Source organism: Drosophila simulans, chromosome 2L, assembly GCF_016746395.2.
Source record: "Drosophila simulans strain w501 chromosome 2L, Prin_Dsim_3.1, whole genome shotgun sequence".
In the NCBI taxonomy this organism is placed as follows: domain Eukaryota; kingdom Metazoa; phylum Arthropoda; class Insecta; order Diptera; family Drosophilidae; genus Drosophila; species Drosophila simulans.
In genome coordinates this window covers 18,524,544-18,545,530 of record NC_052520.2, presented here as the reverse complement: position 1 = coordinate 18,545,530, position 20,987 = coordinate 18,524,544, and the positions used below count along the sequence as shown (strand labels likewise).

The 20,987-nt window shown below is 42.2% G+C and overlaps 1 protein-coding gene across 4 annotated transcripts in view; it reads left to right on the top strand.

Moving 5' to 3' along the window:
- Window positions 1–5,176: 5,176 nt before the first annotated feature.
- Window positions 5,177–20,987, top strand: part of LOC6732716 (transcription factor hamlet) — a 29,821-nt gene continuing 14,010 nt past the window's right edge. The window contains exons 1-2 of one of the 4 annotated variants that reach the window (XM_039294365.2): window positions 5,177–5,858; window positions 17,771–18,288. In XM_039294365.2, coding sequence (XP_039150299.1) covers window positions 5,798–5,858; window positions 17,771–18,288 — 579 coding nt within the window. In that variant the 5' untranslated portion in view covers window positions 5,177–5,797. Of the gene's footprint in view, window positions 5,859–15,194; window positions 15,769–17,770; window positions 18,289–20,987 lie in introns of those variants that run through there. The other 3 variants (XM_039294309.2, XM_039294387.2, XM_039294339.2) reach the window with 3 other exon arrangements.

The following is a 20,987-nucleotide window of genomic DNA, read 5'->3' as shown; positions in this document are numbered from 1 at the left end:
TGCCGCTCGCCAAATGGTCCAAAGACCTCGACTATCTCGCTTGCACCCTCTGTCTCCCAAACGTAATGAGATGAAAATCGAAAAAGTCCAGCGTACGTGACAAATTGAAAAAAAGCGCATCAGTGGAGCGAAGTTAACTGGTGAGACCTGTGTGGAATCAACCATACAATATTGGACAGCGACGACAACCACGACGCTTTTCTGATTTCTGATGACTTGACCAGCAGCAACAGCAGCAACAACAACGACAACGGCTACTGTGACTGACTTTTACGAGTACCGAGTAGTAAAATAAAAAACAAAACCAACCAATATCTCAGAAAGTCACCCGAACGATTTGGAGACGGTAAGTGGAGCTCGGTGTTACGCGTTCTGTAATTCTATCTAGACACGTGAAATGAGTTATCAACGGTCCACAGTGGGGCAAATCGAGTTCATAAGAACGGAAAAGAGAAATTTAGTATGGTTAATGAATAGGTAGCTAGCTACATGGGTAAAGTTATCTGGGTAATGTTTCTTTAAAATGTTTTCGTAACTCAATATAGTTTAGTATTTCATATAAATGAAGTAACATGATCTTAAGTTAAACAAATATAAACAAATAAATTTACAAAATACAGGAAAATAAAAAATAAAAATAAAAATTCCTTCTCAAACTCTTTTATAATTTTATACCACTGTCGCACTTCAGAATCAGTCTCAGTAAACGTAGAATCTGCACATGACTTAAACTGATTACCATGACGCAGATCACAAAAATGTCTTTAGTACCACACTTTTCGCCGTTGTTGCAAGTAACTGAAAAGGGAATGTTGTCAACCATCGGTCCAAGTCCAATTACGGCTTTTACAGATGGATGCTGTGGTCAGGTCTGTCCTTCGTTGCCATCGCCATTCGCTGATTTTGGCCCCCACTTGCTTGCCCTTTTTCCTTCTTGGGGCAACCCCGCAGCCATGGCTCATAACTTTTTCAGTTAATGAAGACATAAAACTCAGTGCCGCGGCTGCCACGGCAGCTGAAGGCAATAAACACAGCAGCAACATCAACAGCAGCAGCAACAACAGCAGCAACAACCAGGAGTTGCCACTTTTTTGAGGCAAGGTTTTTGTTTGTTCTGTATTTTTTTCGACTTTTGTTTATTTCTACAGTCACAAGAAAGTTGCGCTGCCGAGCTGGAGATATCGCCACTGAGTGATGAAGAGGAGTTATGGTCGGGTGGGGGTGTTTCGAAAAGGTGTTTAGCTCTGTGTCTGTGTGGATGTCTTGTTTCCACCTTCTTCGCTTTTACATATATACCTGTAATCGCCATTTTGTGTAAAGTTGCTGCTGCTGCTGCTGCGCCGCTGCTTCTGCCCACTGTCGCTATCAGCGCACATCAATGGACCAACGACAGTGTGGCGACACAATTTGGCGCACATTACGTATACGCAACGTGGGCCAAAGCGAAAGAGCAACAGCAACAGTTAAGCGAGCGGGATGGCCATACCCCATGAGATAGAGAGCGCCAAATGAGCAGCGACTGAGAGATATGATAACAGCAGCAGCAGCAGCAAAAGCAGCAACAACCGCAGCAGCAGTAGCAGCAGCAGCGACACGGCAGCAGCTTTGGCAGAGACCACGCCCCCAATTGTCTGTTTCCTTGAGAGATATCTTTATGTATGTACGAGCATATGTTGCTGCCACAGTCAAGGACCTCTTGGAGAGCCTTTGTCCTTGGCTGGTAACCTCTTAACACACTTCATTAATCAAATGCCAGCAGCAACGAGAGAGCGCAACAAGCTACCGCTGCTCTGGCTCTTGCTCTCTTTTTTCCAAAGCTCCACCCCAAATTAGAGCGCAAACGCGGCAGAAAGAATGGGGATGGGAGCAAGAGAGAGTGCTGCTGCTGCCGCGTCGATGCGACGCCAAAGTTTTCGCCGCTCAGTCGAAAGCGAGCGATGACAGACGAATGACAGTCGCTCTCTGGTTTCCCATCCCGCTCCTTCCCCACCCCCTCATACCTTTCCCCAAGCAGAGAGAGAGATAATGACAGAGAGATAAGGGAGACGACAGCGAAATGGCGACAACAACACCAACAACTCCATTCAATGCCCGCCAGTCAGAAACAAGCGTTTGGCTGTATTAGTGCGCGTGTGTGGGAATGTGTGTGTGTGCCCGTGTGTGAGTGGGTGGGTGGGTGTAAAAGCCTGCTGCCCGATTACCTCATACTGAAAACTGCATCTCCCATTATATACGAAACAAATGTTTATGTGTTTGTATGCACCCGATGTGTGTTTGTAATTTTCTGATAATTAAAAGTGTGCTGAAATTATTTCGTTTCGCCACTGGACACTCACTTCCATTTCTCCGCGTCCTGCTACGAAATTAATGAAAAACTCGCCACTGGGATAATGAAAAGGCTTCCCAAAAAACTTTTCCCTTAGTTTATTAGTAAGCCTGCTGGGGGATATTAAAAATTAATGGACAATTATGAATGGTAATTGCAAATAGTTATAAAAAAATCTTTAAAAATATAATGGAGGGACTGCTCTTTTTTGTAGAGAAAATTACGCTCAGTGTAAAATCAATTAAGCTTCATAACCTTAAGAACTCAATACAAAACATAAAAAAGTATATTTCTTTACCTAAATCATTTGTTTACTTACTACTTAATGCTTACTACTAATTCAGTTATTTAATAACTTCTTAATACTTACTACTTATTCATTTATTTACTTACTACTCAATAAAACTACGAATTAGCTTTGATTAGCTGCGAGTTAAAACACATTCAAAAACATTTATTTCACACAACAAATTCTTAATGAGTAGTTCATTGTTAATTACGCACCAGCCGTACTTACAATTGCATAATAGTTACTACTAACAACTACAAGTCGATAAGAAATGTATTACTTACATGACTTAAGTACGTCTTTAAGCATCCATGGGAACCAGAAGTTATCTCTGAGTGGGGCTCCCTATAAGCAAACAACTCTAATGTCTGGTGATATAAACTCATCCGGTGGATGATTTAATTTCCTCTCGCCGTGCCCTATTGTAGACTTTATAGAGCCAGATGATATAATGCATTCCTTCAGGCATTTTCCGCCCCGCAAGTGGGCGACATTGAAATAATTGGCTTAGATCCCAACAAAGTTCTGCCGTCCAGTGGGCATGTACTTTGTAAATTTATATTTGTTTGCCAAGATCAAGTTCAGTGTAAAAATAGCACAACGGACCTGTTTTCCTCGGCAAACCCTTCCCACCTCGCCCGGAAAAGCCCAACACTTGGCGCCCCAAATGACGTGCAAAGAGTTAGATAAACAGCCATGAAAATTGCAATTATTAATAAGGCGCAGCGCATTTGGATGCCAAGATCCGTTTGGGCCAATTATACGTTCCATAAATCTGACCCAAACTGAACAGCAGCAACAACCGTTAAAGATTTGGACTTTGGCGAACAATCTTCGCATACATTTACGAGATGGAACAAAAACAAATGTTTTTCCCTCGGCTGACTTACTTTTATTATGGCTTTGCCACCCACCCGATCTGCCTATTTGCCTCTCACTCTGCCTGTTCTTCTTCTCCTCTCTCTCTCTTTCTTCTCGAGTAGCGCCCTCTCTTTCGTTGGGGCCTGCTTGCCTCTCGCTTGGCAATAAGGAAAAAATGCCAGCAATGCGCTGGAATTGGAACGCAGCTAAAGCCAGAAATATTATTATCCAGACTGGGCGAGGGGCTCTGCGGATGGGGGATATCAAAGGGGGTGGCTCCCTCCTAGCATGAATAATTAATGCAAGCGAAATATTGATTGCATGTACTTGAAATGAGTTCCAGACGACGACGTCAGACGTCGGACATTGTCGGTCCCATATGACAAACGACTGACACGCGGACTGAGCAGGCGACAAATCTACTCCACCCACCCACTACCAGCCTAACCCCCAACCACCCTCCTCCCCCCTGTGACAGCACACTCATCCCCTCCCCCTCTGTGGTGCCTTTTGCCTGCCCATTGGCCAGAGGGCGGTCTTTTTTCGAGGGGAGCACCAGTGGGGGTTGCATAAATTTCCTCAGTGGGTGAGAAAAGCGACCGAGCGGGGAACTCTAACGGCTAAAAGGGGCTAACTTAAGGACATAGGCCTGAATCCCACTTGGCATGTGCACGGCCTGTTGGGCTTTAATAACAGCCATATAGATAGATGGCCAAGACAGGTGGTAAGCCAAGTCTTTCACAGCGAATTCGAAATAAGTTGGCTTGCGCAGGATAAGCAATTTTCGGAAATCATCGAGTAAAGGTAATTCAAAGGATTAAGATAGCTAAAGGTAAAGGGCTGACTTAAAAAACTTAAAGCTTTTCAGGCAAGACTTTATGACAAATCCTTTTAAAAACTGTCAAGAAAAAACATTATTTACCTATTTCACTTTTTTTCAAGTTAATGTAATTTCATTCGCCACATTTCTTTGATAGTAACTAAAGAAGTGTTAATAAAAATGTTATTATTTAGGAAATATAAATTATAATTCAACAAATGTTACCTTTAAAAGTCATAAAAGTAATCTATATCTCAGCCGCATTATACATATATCTCGATTCCCTGAATCAATTGCAGCCAATGAGGGTGCCACCCAGGCCCCACTCCTCTTGGCCAGCTGGAAGCCCATTGGATGGGCAATTGTGAAGGACTCATTTGGAGGCCCGGGGTGCCTTGTGTCTCTCTTGGGTGGGTTGGGGAATCTTGCGTGACTTCATTTGCATGAATTACGTTGCGTTTTTCGTGCCCAGTCGTTAGTGTCCTTTGGCTGCCCGCACTCACACACACGCAGAACCACCCAAGCCATCAAAGCCACCCAAGCCACCGAAGCACCTGAAACCCCAGAAACCCCAGAAACACCTGAAATCACCACTGGCGCGGTGAGCACGTGCCTGTGTGGTTGGTTGGTGGTGCGACGAAGTTTCGGGAGCTCCACCCGTTCCTTCATAATTGCCGCCGCGATAGTCAGTCTCCTTTTTTCCTTGCCTTTGGCGGCTCGTTGTGTTTTTTCTGTTTTCTGCTTTTTGGTATGGAAAATAGCAAATGGGAGAGGTGGAAAAGCTGGGTGGAGTGGAAAATGAAACTATAGCGCATAGACGAAATAGTCGGCGTTCTCTGCTCCGCTCAGCTTATTTTCCGTTTTCAGTTTTCCGCTTCTGTTCTCCGTTTTCTGCCTCGAGTTCCGTCGTCAGTCGCTTTCGAGGAGCTTTGTGGGGCAGGTGTGTTCAGGTGGTTTTTGCTCTCCAAGCTCCACCGGTTCCAGCTCCAGTTCCATTTCGCATTTTGCATTTTGCATTTCGCATTTTCCAACTGTGTGTGCCTTAAACTGTTTTTACATCAACAACAACAACAGCAACGTCGTCGTTCTTTTTTCCGTCGGTTTTATTGGGTTTTTCTCGATACTTTTCCACTACCCACTCAGACTTTTTTGCGAGACGCGTGTGCAACAGGAAAAGCAGGACGAAAACAAAAAAAGACAGACATCGGCTAGATTTTTGCTAGCCTAGCCACAAATTTGCAAACACCACCCCTCGGGATTCCAATGCAAATGCAGTTGTGTCGGTTGTCCACCCCGGAAAAACTTGTGTTCTTGAATTGCAAAAGTGATTTTTAATTGTTTCGACTTCTTGGCTTAAAGAGTGAGATAGAGATAAGGAAAGCGAGAAAAAAAGAAAGCTGAGTATGTCAATGTCATTGGCCCAAGTGCGCCTGCATTGCTAAAGGATTTAGCCTCAGTCTTTGATTTCTCTGGACTATGGATATTAACAAAGTCTAGTTTAATGACGTCACTGCTGGAGATTATCATGCGATCGAAAGCGATTGCCAGGAAATTTAATCAGGGTGAGTTAGTAGTTCAGATGAAAGGATTCTTCAAATGGCACCAGAGATGCCCTACATGCTCTAGGTCTAACTCATTCATTTTTTCAACATTAAAAGAATTATATAATATGTTATATGCGTCAGATAATATATGATTATTTATTTACATGCGACTTGATTAAAATTGAAATGAATCTGAAACAATACTACCAAATGAGTAATTGTTTTTTCCCATTAATATACCAACAGCTTCAAAAAAAATTATCCCAAGGAGACCCATTAGGAACCATAAAATATACATCATTTTATAAAGTCATGCATAGTATGATTACGAATAGTTTCAGTTCGGACATGTTCTTTTTATTTTTGATAAAAGCGTCGAGTTATTTTTGATATTACTCCTTGAAGAATAGAGATATCACACATTTTAATTATACCCGTTACTTTTAGAGTTATGGGGTATGCTAGATTCGTTTGAAAAGTATTTAACAGGGCCAATAGCCGAGTCGATCTGACCATATCCGTCTGTCCGTCCATCTGTCCGTGCGTCCGTTCGTTGAGAGTCGAGAACGAACCGCGCAAAACTGCCGCATGCACAGTTTTGAAAATGTTTTCATTGTTTTCAATATTTTATCTATCTTGTAAATTTCTATCGATTTGCTAAAAAAAACTTTTTGTCAAGCCAACTTTAACGCCCAAAAAGTTCTTTTTTTTTATTTTTTGATTTATTTTTTATTGATATGACAAAAAAATAGAGAAATTTCTAGTTTGCACTTCCACCAACGGCTAACGGGTATCTGATAGTCGGGGAGCTCGACTATGACGTTCTCTCTCGTTTTATGTCGCGATTGAGTAATCATTTGTAAGACTCAGAAATATCAGCAATATTATCAACCCTTTGGGGAACATAAAAAGAGAAGTAAGAACTGGATTTAAGGCATTCCCCAGAGAGTTATTCTGTATGTAGCGGGAATTCCGTCACAGAATAAAACGTGGAATCAAAAGTTTCTGAAATAATTTGACATGCGGTTCCGTTCTTGCCCTCAAATAATCTGAGATTATATCCAAGACATCAACATCAATGTACAGCTCGTGGCTTTTATCCGCTTCCTCCTGAGCTCTGGATAAGAAGATTTTTAGAAACGGGGAATTCCGCAGACAGGAATTAGCTAAAAAGCAAGAACGCTAATGTCTTGCTCGTTAACTATAATCATTTGCCATTGAAAGCGAAAAATTACACTGTTTTGGAGATCTAAGTAGATTGTGCGTACTTTTACAAGTATTCAGTTGCTGATATAAATATTTAAAGAGAATCGGATCGCTCCTTGACCCTTCCTGGAAAACATTTGATTAGCCAATTGTCGTTTAATGTCTTCCGGATTTCCTGATGTAGTTTTCTATATTGCAAGTTTTCCGTTTTATTAATAGAGTGATTCAAACAACGTCGATTGAATTCCTGAGGGGATAAAAAGTTTCTGATTTGAGCTTTTCTACCAGGCAGAATGTTTTTCATTGCTGAACATACAAGACATCTGTTATGTTTTAAAGTTTTATTTATCATAAATTATAAAAAACTTAGATCGGGCTAAAGAAATATGGGAGAATCTCATTCGAATTGCGGATGGATTTTCGTTCGCATTAAGATCGAAAACCCTGAAGACAATTTCCGAACAAGTAAATCAAAATTCTTACATTTTTGTTTGACACTTTGCTCAATCAAGACGGACTTACCCCCACCAAATGTCACGAGTGTCCCCAAAAAGCACCAAAACAAGCGATAATCTACAATCGATAGCCAAAAGTTTCGGGCAATCGTGACCATCATCATAGCACTATCACCACCATCATCATCGGACCGCCTTCCATCATCGATCGGCTACTCAGTGAGTTGTGCCGACTCAGGTCGATGGTAAAATCCTTATCGGCGCCGAGTATCAGCACTTTTACGACCTGTGAATCGATTGTATTAAGAGCTATTAAAATATTTTCTAAAACCTGCTATCATATCATTCAATTAGGCAAGAAACGGCTATATATAGGATCATAAAACATAACATTCGGTGTCGCCTGATAATGGAAGACTCAAACACCAATCACTTGTGCCGTGGTTCTTTCTCAACACATTAAGGCGTCATAAATACATCAAAATAAAAGTGTCGCCCACGGAGAATTTACAGCTCGCTGGCAGATAATGGGAGAAGACCCGAATTGGGCGTCTTAAATTCGGCTGTAACTTGGTCAGATCGCCGGTGCTAGATACAATTCGCAGTAGACAAGTTCCCTTTCGACCGAAAGTTTGTTTCGCTCGTGCAGAGATAAACGCCAGATAAGCGTTGGGATCAAGATTATGCGGCTAGTGGTGGAGTACTGGGTTATCAGTGGGACACGCTTTATGGTCGGTGCTATTGGATACTCTCATAAAGCAGTAATTTATGAAGTTCCCCCAGCGCTACTTGACTTTTGTTTTCATCTTTTCCATTGGGCGAGGTGCCATCGTCTTTTTGCCAAAAGTGGGTTAACCCATTTTCTGGTAACCTTGTGTTGATACCCAAAGAATACTTTTGAATATTAAAACTTCGAAAGTAGTGTTTCAAATGTTAATACAGTTAACAACGTATTTGCATCAGGACATTGCATAATGTATATATTGTACTTTTTGATAGCTGCTTGTATTATAGGTATACAATTTGAAAAGGTACAATACCGATGAATTGTTGAATTTAATGCATTTAATTGTAAATTAAACCAAGAAAATCGACTTCGAGCTACCGGTGAAATTTGGGTTAAGCACACATGGAAATCGCTCCACTAAAAAAGAGAGAATCTATGTATGTTCGTATTTCCTGATGATATCATCTATCAGAGCGCACGTTTCACTACGGTTTTATTGTGCACTTGTGCGTTCTTAGCTCTCCTTCAACGCTTCTATATTTTTTTTGGATTGCGTTGCTTCATCGCAGAAGAACGGAAAATATCATCGGGAGTGGGGCATTAGGCGGGTTAAGGGGCGGGGGATATGGCGCATGCATCGCACCTGATATTTTTATGGATTTACAACACCCGAATTATTCTTCCAATTTCGACAATTTATTGCCGAATACACACTTTTGACATTTATTTGCTCGTTTCAATTCCCAACGATTCGGATTCGATTCGATTCAACTCGACTCTATTCGGCTTCGGACTCACCAAGTTCGACGTTTTACTGTCCGAAAGCAAAAGTGTTTCTTGTCGCCAACCTTGTTGTCTAGATAGAAACAGCCGATGATAGCCCTGGACAGACCCTGCGTATACGTTATATGGCCGAAGACAAGGGGTTCCAAGCGAGGCGCAGTTGAGTATTTTGTGCCGGAAAGGCGGTTGCTACATATATGGATCAAGTGTATCTAAGCTGTATAGATTAACATATATTTAAAGGGTATCATATCTTTAGGATAATCAAACTCACTGACTAATATTATAATAAATATACACTTGGTCTAAACACATTTCATTACTTGATAGCTCTATTTCCAAAGCAAAGATACTTTTCTTAGTGTCCAGTTTATCTGAACGACCCAGTCCCAGCACTGTCTTTTGTTTACGACATTACGTCAAGGTTTTTGTTGCAGATAAATAACTCTGGACTATGCCACAAGATATTTATTTAGATGACGAATTAAATGGAAGCCGAGTGGAGAGTGCATGGGAATAATGGTACCCCACACCAAGGGGTATGTGGGCATGGTATTTGATCGGGCTTGGTTTTATCGGCGTAACTGTCAGTGTCTTGTCACTGGTCTATTGTTTATCAACGTAAACCGTCTCCTATAACGTTGTTTATGTTGTGGAACAAAAAAGCCTAGTGGTCAGTGAGGATAGTTCCGATATGCGGGAGGTACAGATACTGCACTTCATAAATATACTCTGCTAAAGAAAGGGAATGCTTGAGGTAGGTGATACCCGTTAAAGAAGTAAGCGTGGACTTAATAAATTAAAGTACGAGATATTTTGCAACTACCGTGTAAGAACAATAAGCTGATATGCACAATTCTAAAAGGGCGGCTTATTGAGAATATTAAATATTGCACAACAGTCTAAGAAGCTATTATATTGTTGTCCCCTGATATTTCGCTTTCAAACAGTATTATTTATAGTACATTCCGTCAAAGTTCAATTAGGCTTAGATCATATTTATGCCATTATTGTAAACTAGTAATCAACTTTATAACGGCTTTGATAGACAGTTATAAAGATAGGGCCTATCGCGCCGTTTTCCCACCATTCATTCATGTATCCAAGTTGGCTAACCACTAATCATATGAGTAACAGGTCCCTTCTCGCAGTGCATATTGTACTTCGCCGTTTTCCCTGCACCATAAATTGCTTTCAAGTCATAGAATAGATAGTAAATAGGCTGTAGATATCAGTCGCGGGGTGCATAGTACACATGCCTACAATGTGGGCCCCATCACAGATACTAACTACTAACTTTGAGAACGAGTATATTATACTTTCGATCAAGTGCTCGGCGCGTTTGGTTGGTTACGATCCTCGAGCACGAAGTGGCTTTATTGATAAGGTTTTGCTGGTGCTGCTTTTTGGAGGTCTCTCCCGGATTCAGAATCATTTGTCGGGTTTCTTCTATTTTTAACGTTCTGTGAGCAGTTCGTTCTTACTCTCCCGATTCTCACAAAAGTGCTCCGAATGCGCTTGCTTAGCGCCAACTTCCGAGAAAGGCAATTAATTGTCGAACGGCCAGCTTCGGACTTAGTTTATGACAATCTCTGGTCCGCGGTGTGCGGGATTGCGTTGCGTCGGCAAAATGGAAAAAGATAGCCCTCGAGTTCGCTTGATAAATGAGAGGAAGCTACAGGGTCCCAAATAAATAGACTAACCCAAAAAAAAAGAAATAGTGACCTTATTCTCACGCTAATTAAAAGTGTTGTGCAAAAAAATAAAAATAATTAAAAATTCGGCAAAATACAGGAAAATCCCAAGAAAGCCGCAAATAAAAAGGGTTACATGTGAGTGACATTTTCCAATTAATTGTTCATCTTTTGAGGTCAGATCCCCAGTGTGTCTGATCACCGGTTGAACCTGAACCACCCTGCTGCAATCGCAGATCCTGGCAGATGTGATTTTAGTGGAAAGTGTGCCAAGACAGGAAGCAGAGGGTATCTGCTCCTCTTCTACCATTTCCGTTGCACACTGCAAATTGCACTTGGGCAAACTCGATTCGAGGGCGCGTGCTGCAGGGATGGGTTCGAATCTTGCTCCAGATTCGAGTTTGCAGCTTTGGCTGGTATTAAGTTACGATCTCTGAGTTCACGCCTCCCTCTCCCCCTCCTCCTGCTACCCAGACGCGATCTTCAACGGCACTCGTAACGGTTTGACCTTGCCATAATTATAGTCCTGACCCCGCTCGTCTGTCTCGCGCATTTTGACTTGAGAACTTGCCCTGCTTCACTTTTTCCTTGGGGTCCTTTTCGCCAGAGAAGAGCGACTTCCGCTCCGCCTCGAAGGCAGAACAATGGAACAGCGGTCCTCGCAATAGCAATAGCAATCAGAATCGGAATCGGAGTAGGCATCGGCATCCGAACGGGAATCGCTATGGCAATCGCAGTGAGTCCTGTCCTGTCAATGAGACACACACACACACACAGTTGAAGTTGCCAGGCTTACAAGATCAGCGGAGATTGATATACAAATTCGCACAGTGCAGGGTAGACTAATGTAATGGCATTTTGCGATTGATATATATAGGTAATAACTCTAAAGGTGCTTGTTCTAGCAAGGTATGTAAATATTTATAGCGAAATATTTTAAAAACTGTTTTATTTGATGTTGAGAAAAGATTGATTTAAACACAAGCCTAATTTATTTAAAAAAAATATATCCCTACAACTGAATTTTGCAATTTGTTTGCAATCGAACTAGTATTCTTTCCGCAATCGTAGACGTTCCACATCGATGTCGGTACCACTCAACTGTTGTTTTATGCCAAAAGAAGGGCATTCCTACACACTCGGTCCTCCACTCGAGATCCGAACAATGGTAGCGATATGTGGACCGAGACGACTTTTGATTCCGATTCCTTCAAGAACTTTATTTCCCTGCACTCCGCAGCTTGTAAAAGCCATTCACAAAAGCCGGGGCAAGTCCTTTGTCCTGGCTCAGACAGTCGGAGTCAAAGATCAGCCATCCAGCTGAGTTAATTACAGTCGACAGGACTTCCACAGAGACAAACCGGAGTCACTGACTCTGAATGGAACTCGCATGGAGTCCTTTTTGCCAGAAAGGAAGTGTCCCAGCCTCGGGATATTCAGTCGATCTGCAAAGCATATTTCGCTTCACTTTTGGCGCGTTAAAATTTGAGTTTCAGCTGCAATTTCAAGCCTTTTTTAGTGGTAGTGAAGTGTCCACGTCTTTTTTATTATCTTCAGTTTGCGTATGTGCTTTTTTATCTTTCGTATTTTTTTCAACCTAAATGTACATGAGTTATTATATAAAATGAGTTTTCAAATGTTTCTTCAGTTCAGATAAAGAAATTATTAGTCAGATATAATTGTGTCTCTTCCTTTAATTTATTCCATCCGTTAACAGAGGAAAAAGCCATAAATATATATTCCTTCGTTTCCACCACAATGCACTGCAATCCTTTAATTGAAATTTTATCACCTTTTACTGACTGTCTGATCTGACCTGATTATTCCTGGTTATGCATTTCCCGGCTCCGCCCCTCGTGGAATTATTGACTTTTTCCGAGGCGTGTTGGCTAATGAATTATGGGCTATCATATGCGGAACAATCCGCCGACAAAGCGCAGAGCAAACGAAACCAGAGCGAAATGCAAATAAAGACACATCCTTTTTTCTATCTTTTGGGTCCTCGCGTGTGTTAAATTATGTGACAGCGGCGTGGAAGGGGTGACTCGTTGTCGATTATGTTGTTTTAATTTAACGCTATTAGCAGTGGAGTCAGCGCTGAAAGTCAGGATACCCTCCGTTTCAACCCTTAAGCGCCCCTTTTCCGGCGATGACATTCCACCAATATTTCACCCGTATGTTGTGAGCTCCTAATTGAGTGCTGCTGTTTGACAAACGCAAACAGACAACGATGTGGATAGAAATTTGTGTACTTTATGGGCACCGTTTTTAGCACCTCTTCGCTGCGAAACCCGAAAGCCCATATTTCTGACCCTCGACTGATCATGCAAATAAATAACAAGTGAAGGAATTTATGACCCCATCACAATGGAATTGCTCAAATATAAGCTATCTTCTTTTCGGCCTGACAGGAAACACGCGGAATTAAACCATTTTTTGTATGCATTATTATGCTTCATATATATATATATATATATATATTTTTTTTTGGGAAATATGAAAAAAAAGCCAATTATGAGAAAATGTTGTAATACTTAATATTTATCTTGTATAAAAATATAATTATTACACTCGATACGTTCTTTATATAGAACCATTATACCATGTTTTGATAATGACACATGATTTCGACGCTCGCTTACAAAAGATAAACTGTTGCATTTAATAATAACTTTATAACACTTTTAATACTCGAGACAAATCAAATTGATAAATAACTTGTTTCCTCTTTCAATTTATACTCTGAATAGATTTTATGTATATTGGATAAGCGTAAAGAAAATGTAAAATCTTTAATTTCTCACAATAATTCCCTATTACTTATCTCATGGAAAAAAACAATATTCCTTATATACATATATAGGTGATACTAACTATCTTAGAGTGCGGGAATATCTTTGCTGACGCAAAGGCCGAGCAATAATATATTTAGATTACCTAGTACGTGAGATAATATGAGGCAAAGTCTTAAAGGAAAATAATAGACCTCCGATTAAAGGGGGACCTCCTAAGTTCCACCTAATAGCCGGTCATCTATTCCCCCACATCAGCATAACTTCCCACCCACTTAGTCTAAGCCAAAGCCCAACAAAATTCCGCCAAAACATGAAAAAGTTTAACGACAGATACAAAATTAAGTTGCAAACAAAAGACCAAAAAGCCCGTGTACTTGTCACCCCCACCTTCCCCAAAAAAAAAACCAGGATTGTTGTTGTTTGCGCAGGGAAAAAGAGCAACCATAAGAAGGAGCGAGGGGAAAAAGTGGAGAAAGTCGAGGAAATCAGCCCGGCACACTTTGCCTTTTCTGCCGCAGGCTAAAAGTCGTCGTCGCTTTCAATTATAGCCGTGAGTTTTCTCTGTCCGGCCAACACACACACACACACTTTTATACACACCTATACAGTTGGCAGGAAGCCATAAACACACACACACACACACTGAAGCGGTAGGGCAGTCTACACCCACACACAGCCATTAGCCTAATGTGTGTGCTTATTGCGCACGCTTTGGAACAGACGCAGGTTGAATTTTGGGGGAAAATTCAAGAGAGGTGGGTGCGGGTTGTGAAAAAGCCCACTGAGCTAACGAAGCCACAATCCCCATACCAAAAGCCAAGTCCCCCTCGAAAACCAAACCGAAATGGATGCTAAGGATAAGGCAACCGCAACTTGCCACTATGTCTTCTCGTCGGCGAGAAGGGAGTGGGGGGTGGCAAATCAGAAGAGGGGGCTGTGGGTGGTGTCTGGTCTGGGCCAACCGCAAACAAACAAACAGTGGAGCGCAACAGAGACAGAGACACTAGCGGCAGCCAGAAAAAGAGAGCAACAGCATCTCTGTATCTGTATCTGGTTCTGTATCTGTATCTACAGCTGCATCGGAGTCTGCTCTGCCTCCATTTCGGTATATAGATATGCAGAGAGATATATAAAGCGCAGTCTACATGTAGCCGAGTGCATAATGAATGCGAAGATGTGCCCGCCCTATTATCCTGACTCCTCCCTCAACTCGAGCTGGCTGTCTGTGTATCTCAAAGATACATAGCCGCATTCTGATAGGAAAAATCGAGGGGTAAATAAGGCCATCGCACTCGCTCTCTCTCTCTTGCTCAGTCTCTGTCCCTGTCTTGTTGATGGCCATCTCCCTCTGTTATCCTTTCTGTGGCCACTGGCACTAAGGATTCGAATCAGAATCACCAAGTTTCAGATAATAATAATGACTGCGAACTGACACAGATTTCAAGGGGCGAGAAAGAGAGCTGTTCTCGCCGAGAAAGAGAAGGAGGAACAGAATCCGAGAGAGAGTGTGTGAGCGCAGGCTGGAGATACATATATAAACGCACTGTTAAAGATACAGATGCTGCACTCTCTCTCTCTTTCTCTCTACCTCTCTCCACCGCTTTTGCTCTCCGGTTTCATCCCCTATCCTTTTGGTTTTGCTTTACGAAAGATAGCCAGGACATCAGGGCGATCCTCTGGGAGATGGGATGAGATTTTCGGTTGGGAGAGAGGAGCGGAAACAACCACCATGGCGAATGGATAGCCAACCAGCCAACCGGCCCGAAAAATTCCCATTCAAACCGAGAATCCGAATCCGGCAATCCGAGAATCCGAGAATCCTCATCGCCTCCAGACAATTCAGTTTCAGTTCGTTGCTGAGCGTGCTGGCAATCGGAATCGGAAAATCACACTCGCTTTTCGCTGCCGCCGTTTGCACTCTCGGTCGCCGTCGACGTCGACGTCGCTGCCACACAATTCTGTTTCAGTTCTTCACATATAAATATTTTTTGCGCTATCGCCGCTTCTTTTCCTGGCTGGCTGGCTGGCAGCAGTCTTGCGAAGACAACCGGCAGATAGAGACGACACCCATCACATAAATAAATATCCGTTGAAATCGTAGCAATATCGGGACCTACATAGAGCAACATCAAGCATACGCAGTGTTGTCTCCGCGGAAAATGTCGCATCGCGTGTTATGAAAATATTTGCCAGCGATCTGTTTATTGTGATAATTACAAGTAACGTTTGAAAGCGGAATCATGCTGTTCGATCGATATGTCATATCAGGTTGGTTCCACGCCGTGTTAATAAACAAAAGTCGGTATCTCGCACTGTCGCTTACAGGGAATCGGAGTTCCCTGAACTGAATCAGTTGCTTTGAAAACAGTTTACAACGGCCCTAACTTAAACAGAAGCCAAGTGAATCAGTTTGAACAAATCCACCCATTAGTTGTTCGATTGTTTTCTAACCCTAAAACATCAATGACAAGAATTGTGACAAATCAAGTGCCTAAAATAAGTGATGTCGTGGTTTTATCTCCTATTGTGTTGGACCTAATTAAAACATTTGGATTTGTATACATTTTTTTATTTAAATGTCCACAAAACTGGTGTTTATTTCCTACGGATTTTTTTTAGACTTACAGGAAATTCAAGGCTTGCTATTCAAATATAATATGATCAAATTATAAAACCCAGCTAAAATACTTAATTCATTATTCAGTTAAATTGGCACATACCATTGAAAATAATTGAAGTACTGAAAAAAATTAGCCGAAAACATTTTTTAAGAGCTCCGTATCTCGGGCCACAAAAAACATCTTTTAATCTAGTTTCCTTACTAAACTTGTCGCAACTTTTAATGACCAAACTAAAACCGAAGTAAGCCCTAAGTAAACCCATTAAAATCGATCCCCACTTATCAAGCCCCCACACACTGGCAATCAAGCGTTTATGGGCAGTTTTATCAGCAGACCAGTCCCAAATGTGATTACCTAAAACACAAATTAGCCGAAGGTCCCGTTGGAAAAACACTTGCGCTTGGGTAAAAGCGAAAACTAAAGAAAACCAGAGTGATTAACAATTGGGTTGTCAAATAGAGCCGAGGATAAACGCGAGATGAGTGGTTGCGAGGGCGGTCTTTGAAGTGTAGGCCACTTCAAAAAGATTTCGCTAAATGGTGTGAAGCCGTCGGGGTTCGAGATCGAAGTGCCAGGATACTGTGCAAACAGAGTGTGCCGCAGGATGTGCGAAATGCAGCAGGTTGTTTCGGGTCGAGAACTCCAAACGCAGTTTGCTATTTGTTTGGCCATTGTTTGCGAGCCATTGCTTTGCGGTCTATTTATATGGCCGATACTTATCTGTTTCGGGGTAATGTTACTGTTACTCTGCAGTTGCTGTTACCACTCGCTTGCTCGTTATCTTCGGAGCGCTGTCATATTTTGTCTAACAGCTCAAATTACGATTTAGTTTCAAGTGTTCGAACAAGGCGGATGGACAAGACAAGAAACCAAACAGCAAACAACAACTAGTAGTTGCTCAAATATCAATAATCGCTGGGTAATTTGTCCGTGTATACTTATGTTCCGAGCCCACCGATTATCGGTATCTTAAAGAAGTGGGTGCTTTATTTTTTTCAAATGACACCATGGGAATGCACTGACTAAGTCACCCATCACCACCCATCTAAAATAGTGCAAAATATTATGGGAGTTCTGAAGGTGAAAATCAAATTACCCCTGATTCTACTGTCACTAAGCTGACGACTCATCAAGTCGCCTAGTTCAGTTTTTTTATCTATTCAATCGGCAAAAGTGAATCCAGTCACATCAATTAAAAGTGAAGATAAACAGCAAATCTAAGCAATTTAAGTCGGAATTATTGTGTCAACAAAATAGTTTAAATATTTCCCGTCGATATTTATCCAGATTTTATTTGCTCAGCCTGCTTGGCTTAGCCGGGAAAACAGACGAGGTAACTGATACGCCCTGTCTGTGGAAAGGGTAGAGACACCTGTCTTGTGGGGAAGATAGGAGCCACGTAAAGTGGGCAGTGATAAACGGTCCAAGCTGTCCAAGTCGTGCATTGCAAAATCCCCGAAGACACCTTTATATGAAACCGGGCAACGATTGTCATCTCGACGTGAAGAGTCATTGGCTTTATCTATTTTATTTTGGGAGTGAATTGACAGCCAACAACTGATTAGGATTAGTGCTTTGAGTGCTTGCCAGCGGTCGGAAAAGTCATTTCTAATCGCTGTCTATTTCTTATTCGCTTCGATTGTCAACAGGCTCCGGAGGCGACGACTTCGATCCAAGTGCAAGTGTAGCGCGCCACCATCATCACCTCCATCACCTGGATCTGAGTGCCAGGAGTCAGGGCTTCAATCCGCTGTCTGAACAAATCGAGGATTCATTCGCCGCCCGCCATCACTTACCGCAGCAGGATCCCGTGGAAGGATCTCCGCCGAGGCGGGATCATCTTGATATACAGGATCAGGAGCTCCTTCACCATCCCAATCACTTCCACCAGCAGAACCAGCGACAACAGCCACCGCCTCCCACGTTGCCACTGTCCGTGGAATCCACCTCCGCCGCCGCCGACGGCATGGATGCCTTCTTCAAGGACCGCGCCCAGGCGGAGCACATCCTGCAGGAGTGGGTGCGGAGGCGCGAACCAGTCTGTGAGCTGGACATCCGTGATAGTGGTGGCGTCTACGCCAAGACGCCGCTCCAGAGGGGCACTCGCTACGGACCCTTTCCCATGAAGCTCAGCCACCAACCCAATGATCCTCAGCTGGCCTGGAAGGTAAGTCGTTTTGACAATTCTAGTAAGTTCTGACAAGTTAATATAACTATGGGGAAGCAGTAGAGAAGACATTGAATATTTAGAAACAAGCAATAGATAGATATACATTTTAACTTGTAGTCTAAAGTTTTTTAGTTGATTGGTGGATCTGATATTTTTTAATGCTTTGCATAACTTATTAAACTACTTTCTAACGATGGTTTGAATATATTTTAGTTGCTTGATGCTTACTAACCCAATTAATTAAAAAATCGGTAGAACTCAACAATGTCTACCCAAAAATGTCGTTAGTTGCAATTATAATTATTTTCCCATGCAATCAGAAGCACAAATCCCATGCCTGAAACCCCAAAACTTTTATAACACACATTTATCACCAAACGGCCCTTAAGCCTTTCACATGTGTGCGCATTTTGGCAATCTCAAATTTCCGATATTAGTTTTTCGCTGGTCGGGAAATTTAATCCCATCAGATCCGTACCAATTTTGATGTGCGAAAATTGCAAGCGAATTGAGTCATCCCAATTTTTGGGTGGTTTTCGCAGGGAAAATCAAACGATTGGAAAGAGATTTGATTAGAGCTCTACCTCGAGGGTATCAATTGTCAGTCAAATGTGCCTAATCCCCGGCCAGAGCTAATTTACCTTCCGCCGGAGTGGAAAACCAGGACGAAAGTCCACAAAGTGCACCCCAAATGAGGCTTAAGTCGAGGCCGGCTGATGATTCCAATTAGGGTATACGGATCCGTATACGGATCCGAACCCTTCGATCGGTTGTCAGTCAGTCAGTCAGTCAACTGACACTTTTCCTCCTCCCTCCGCTACCACTTTTCTCTGCCGAAAAACAGAGACAATCCAATCAAATTATCGCGCCTCGTCCTGTTGACAATTCGCACAAGGAGATCCCTTCTTTTTACCTACTCGGCCCAGGTATTGCTACGAAAATATTGTTCCTGCCACTCGAGCGAAAATTGCAAAAATAACACAGCTCGGCTCGGATCGGATCCCTTCTGGCCTTTATTCCTGGATGATCCTCAAATCAAGCGCACTTTTATCGTTCACGTTTCCGTTTTGACAGATACATTGGCCGTATCTGTATCTGTATCTGTGCCTATCTGCCACCGTTTCCCGTCCGATCCTCCAGGAGGATCTGGATCTGATCTGGCAATTCGAAGCCAGTTCTGCCAGCCGAACCTAACCGAACCGAACCCAACACTTTGAGATTTTCTCTGGCGCGTAAATATTTTTCCTGCCCATTGACGTTTTCGTGTTTTTCTGCTGTGAGTGTGGTGGCCTCCTTTTTAATAAAGTTATGAATAGGCAAGGACATGTGTGATGTCTGTCCGGGGATTATCGACAGACAAATCCAGCAACTGGAACTGTTTGCCAAACGGTTGCGGATACTTCGGGCCGTGTATTTGGGCATATCCAGATGATCTTATCATTTTTTAGTGGCTGCATCGGATTGCAGTTTTTTTTGCCGTCTTGAATAACCAAGAAAAACAGGGGAAATGTTGCCTGAATAATCTTGAATATGAAACCATGTGGAAACTTAAAATATCTTACACTAAATTGTCATAAATTTGCCACAGTACTACTTCAGAATCTTTATGTGCTTAAATATTAATTGCAAACAGATAACTTACTTATTTTCCTTACTATAAATTCATTGTGTTCTATGCTCAATATTGATTAAATAAATTAACTGTGCATTTCCCTTTGAAAACCGATTGCTTTCACCCCACATGTTCCTACTACTCCACCGTCTTCTAATTATTGTAATTGCGAATTGCCCCGTGTTTCGCAAATCAAAGCCCTTCCAATTATACATTTTTGCAACTATAACTTGCGTGGCCCTCGCCGAATGGAAATCACAGACTGCAACCTACTTGTTTGGCAAACCACTCGAGGAAACCTCTCTCCCTCGTCCTGAAAACGCAAAGTTTATTTCATTTATGTATTTATTTTATTTTTTATTTTTGCGCTGCATATGCCGCGGGGCAGCAGAAGCCACTTGAGGCGTTGTTAACTTAATTTTTGGAGCGTGCACACATGGCTCACTCTCTCTCTCTTTCTCCCTAGACTCTCCCACTCGACGCACACACCCACATGAGCACACGCACACATAAACACTCACACACACACACTCATACCACTTCATCGCCAACTGCAAAATGCCGTTTTTCCAAATGACTTCATAGACAAGAGTTCGACGGCGGCGACTTGAACGTTGCGCATACGCAAAGTCATTCAGTCAACCGCAGCATTTGAGTTTTTTGATTTTTTTCTTTTTTGGTTTTTTGATTTTAATTTGTGGTTGCGGCAGCGTCAAACTTTCGTCGTCGCAAAGTCTAAGGCAGTTTTTCCCATTTCCAGCCGCAACTACAAAACAAGAGAAAAAGAAAAAATCCACAGCCGCTGTTAACGATTTGTGTAAATTATGCGTAATTCAGCTTGGCGCCGCTGCTTTTATTTGTACACAAAAACTGTTGGCGGTTTTTGTTTAGTTTTCTGTTGTTTTGCTCTTTTCTTGTATTTTCGCACCGTGGCTGCAGTTTCCTCTTACTGTTTAGTGACCTTGATTTTGCGGGCAGACTTGTGGGCGGCGTCATGCTGGGCCTGCATTTTACTGGAGTGTTTGAAGACCCTTATTAATTGGCTAAGTAATTATGCAGACTCTCAATGGAAATTTGTTTATAG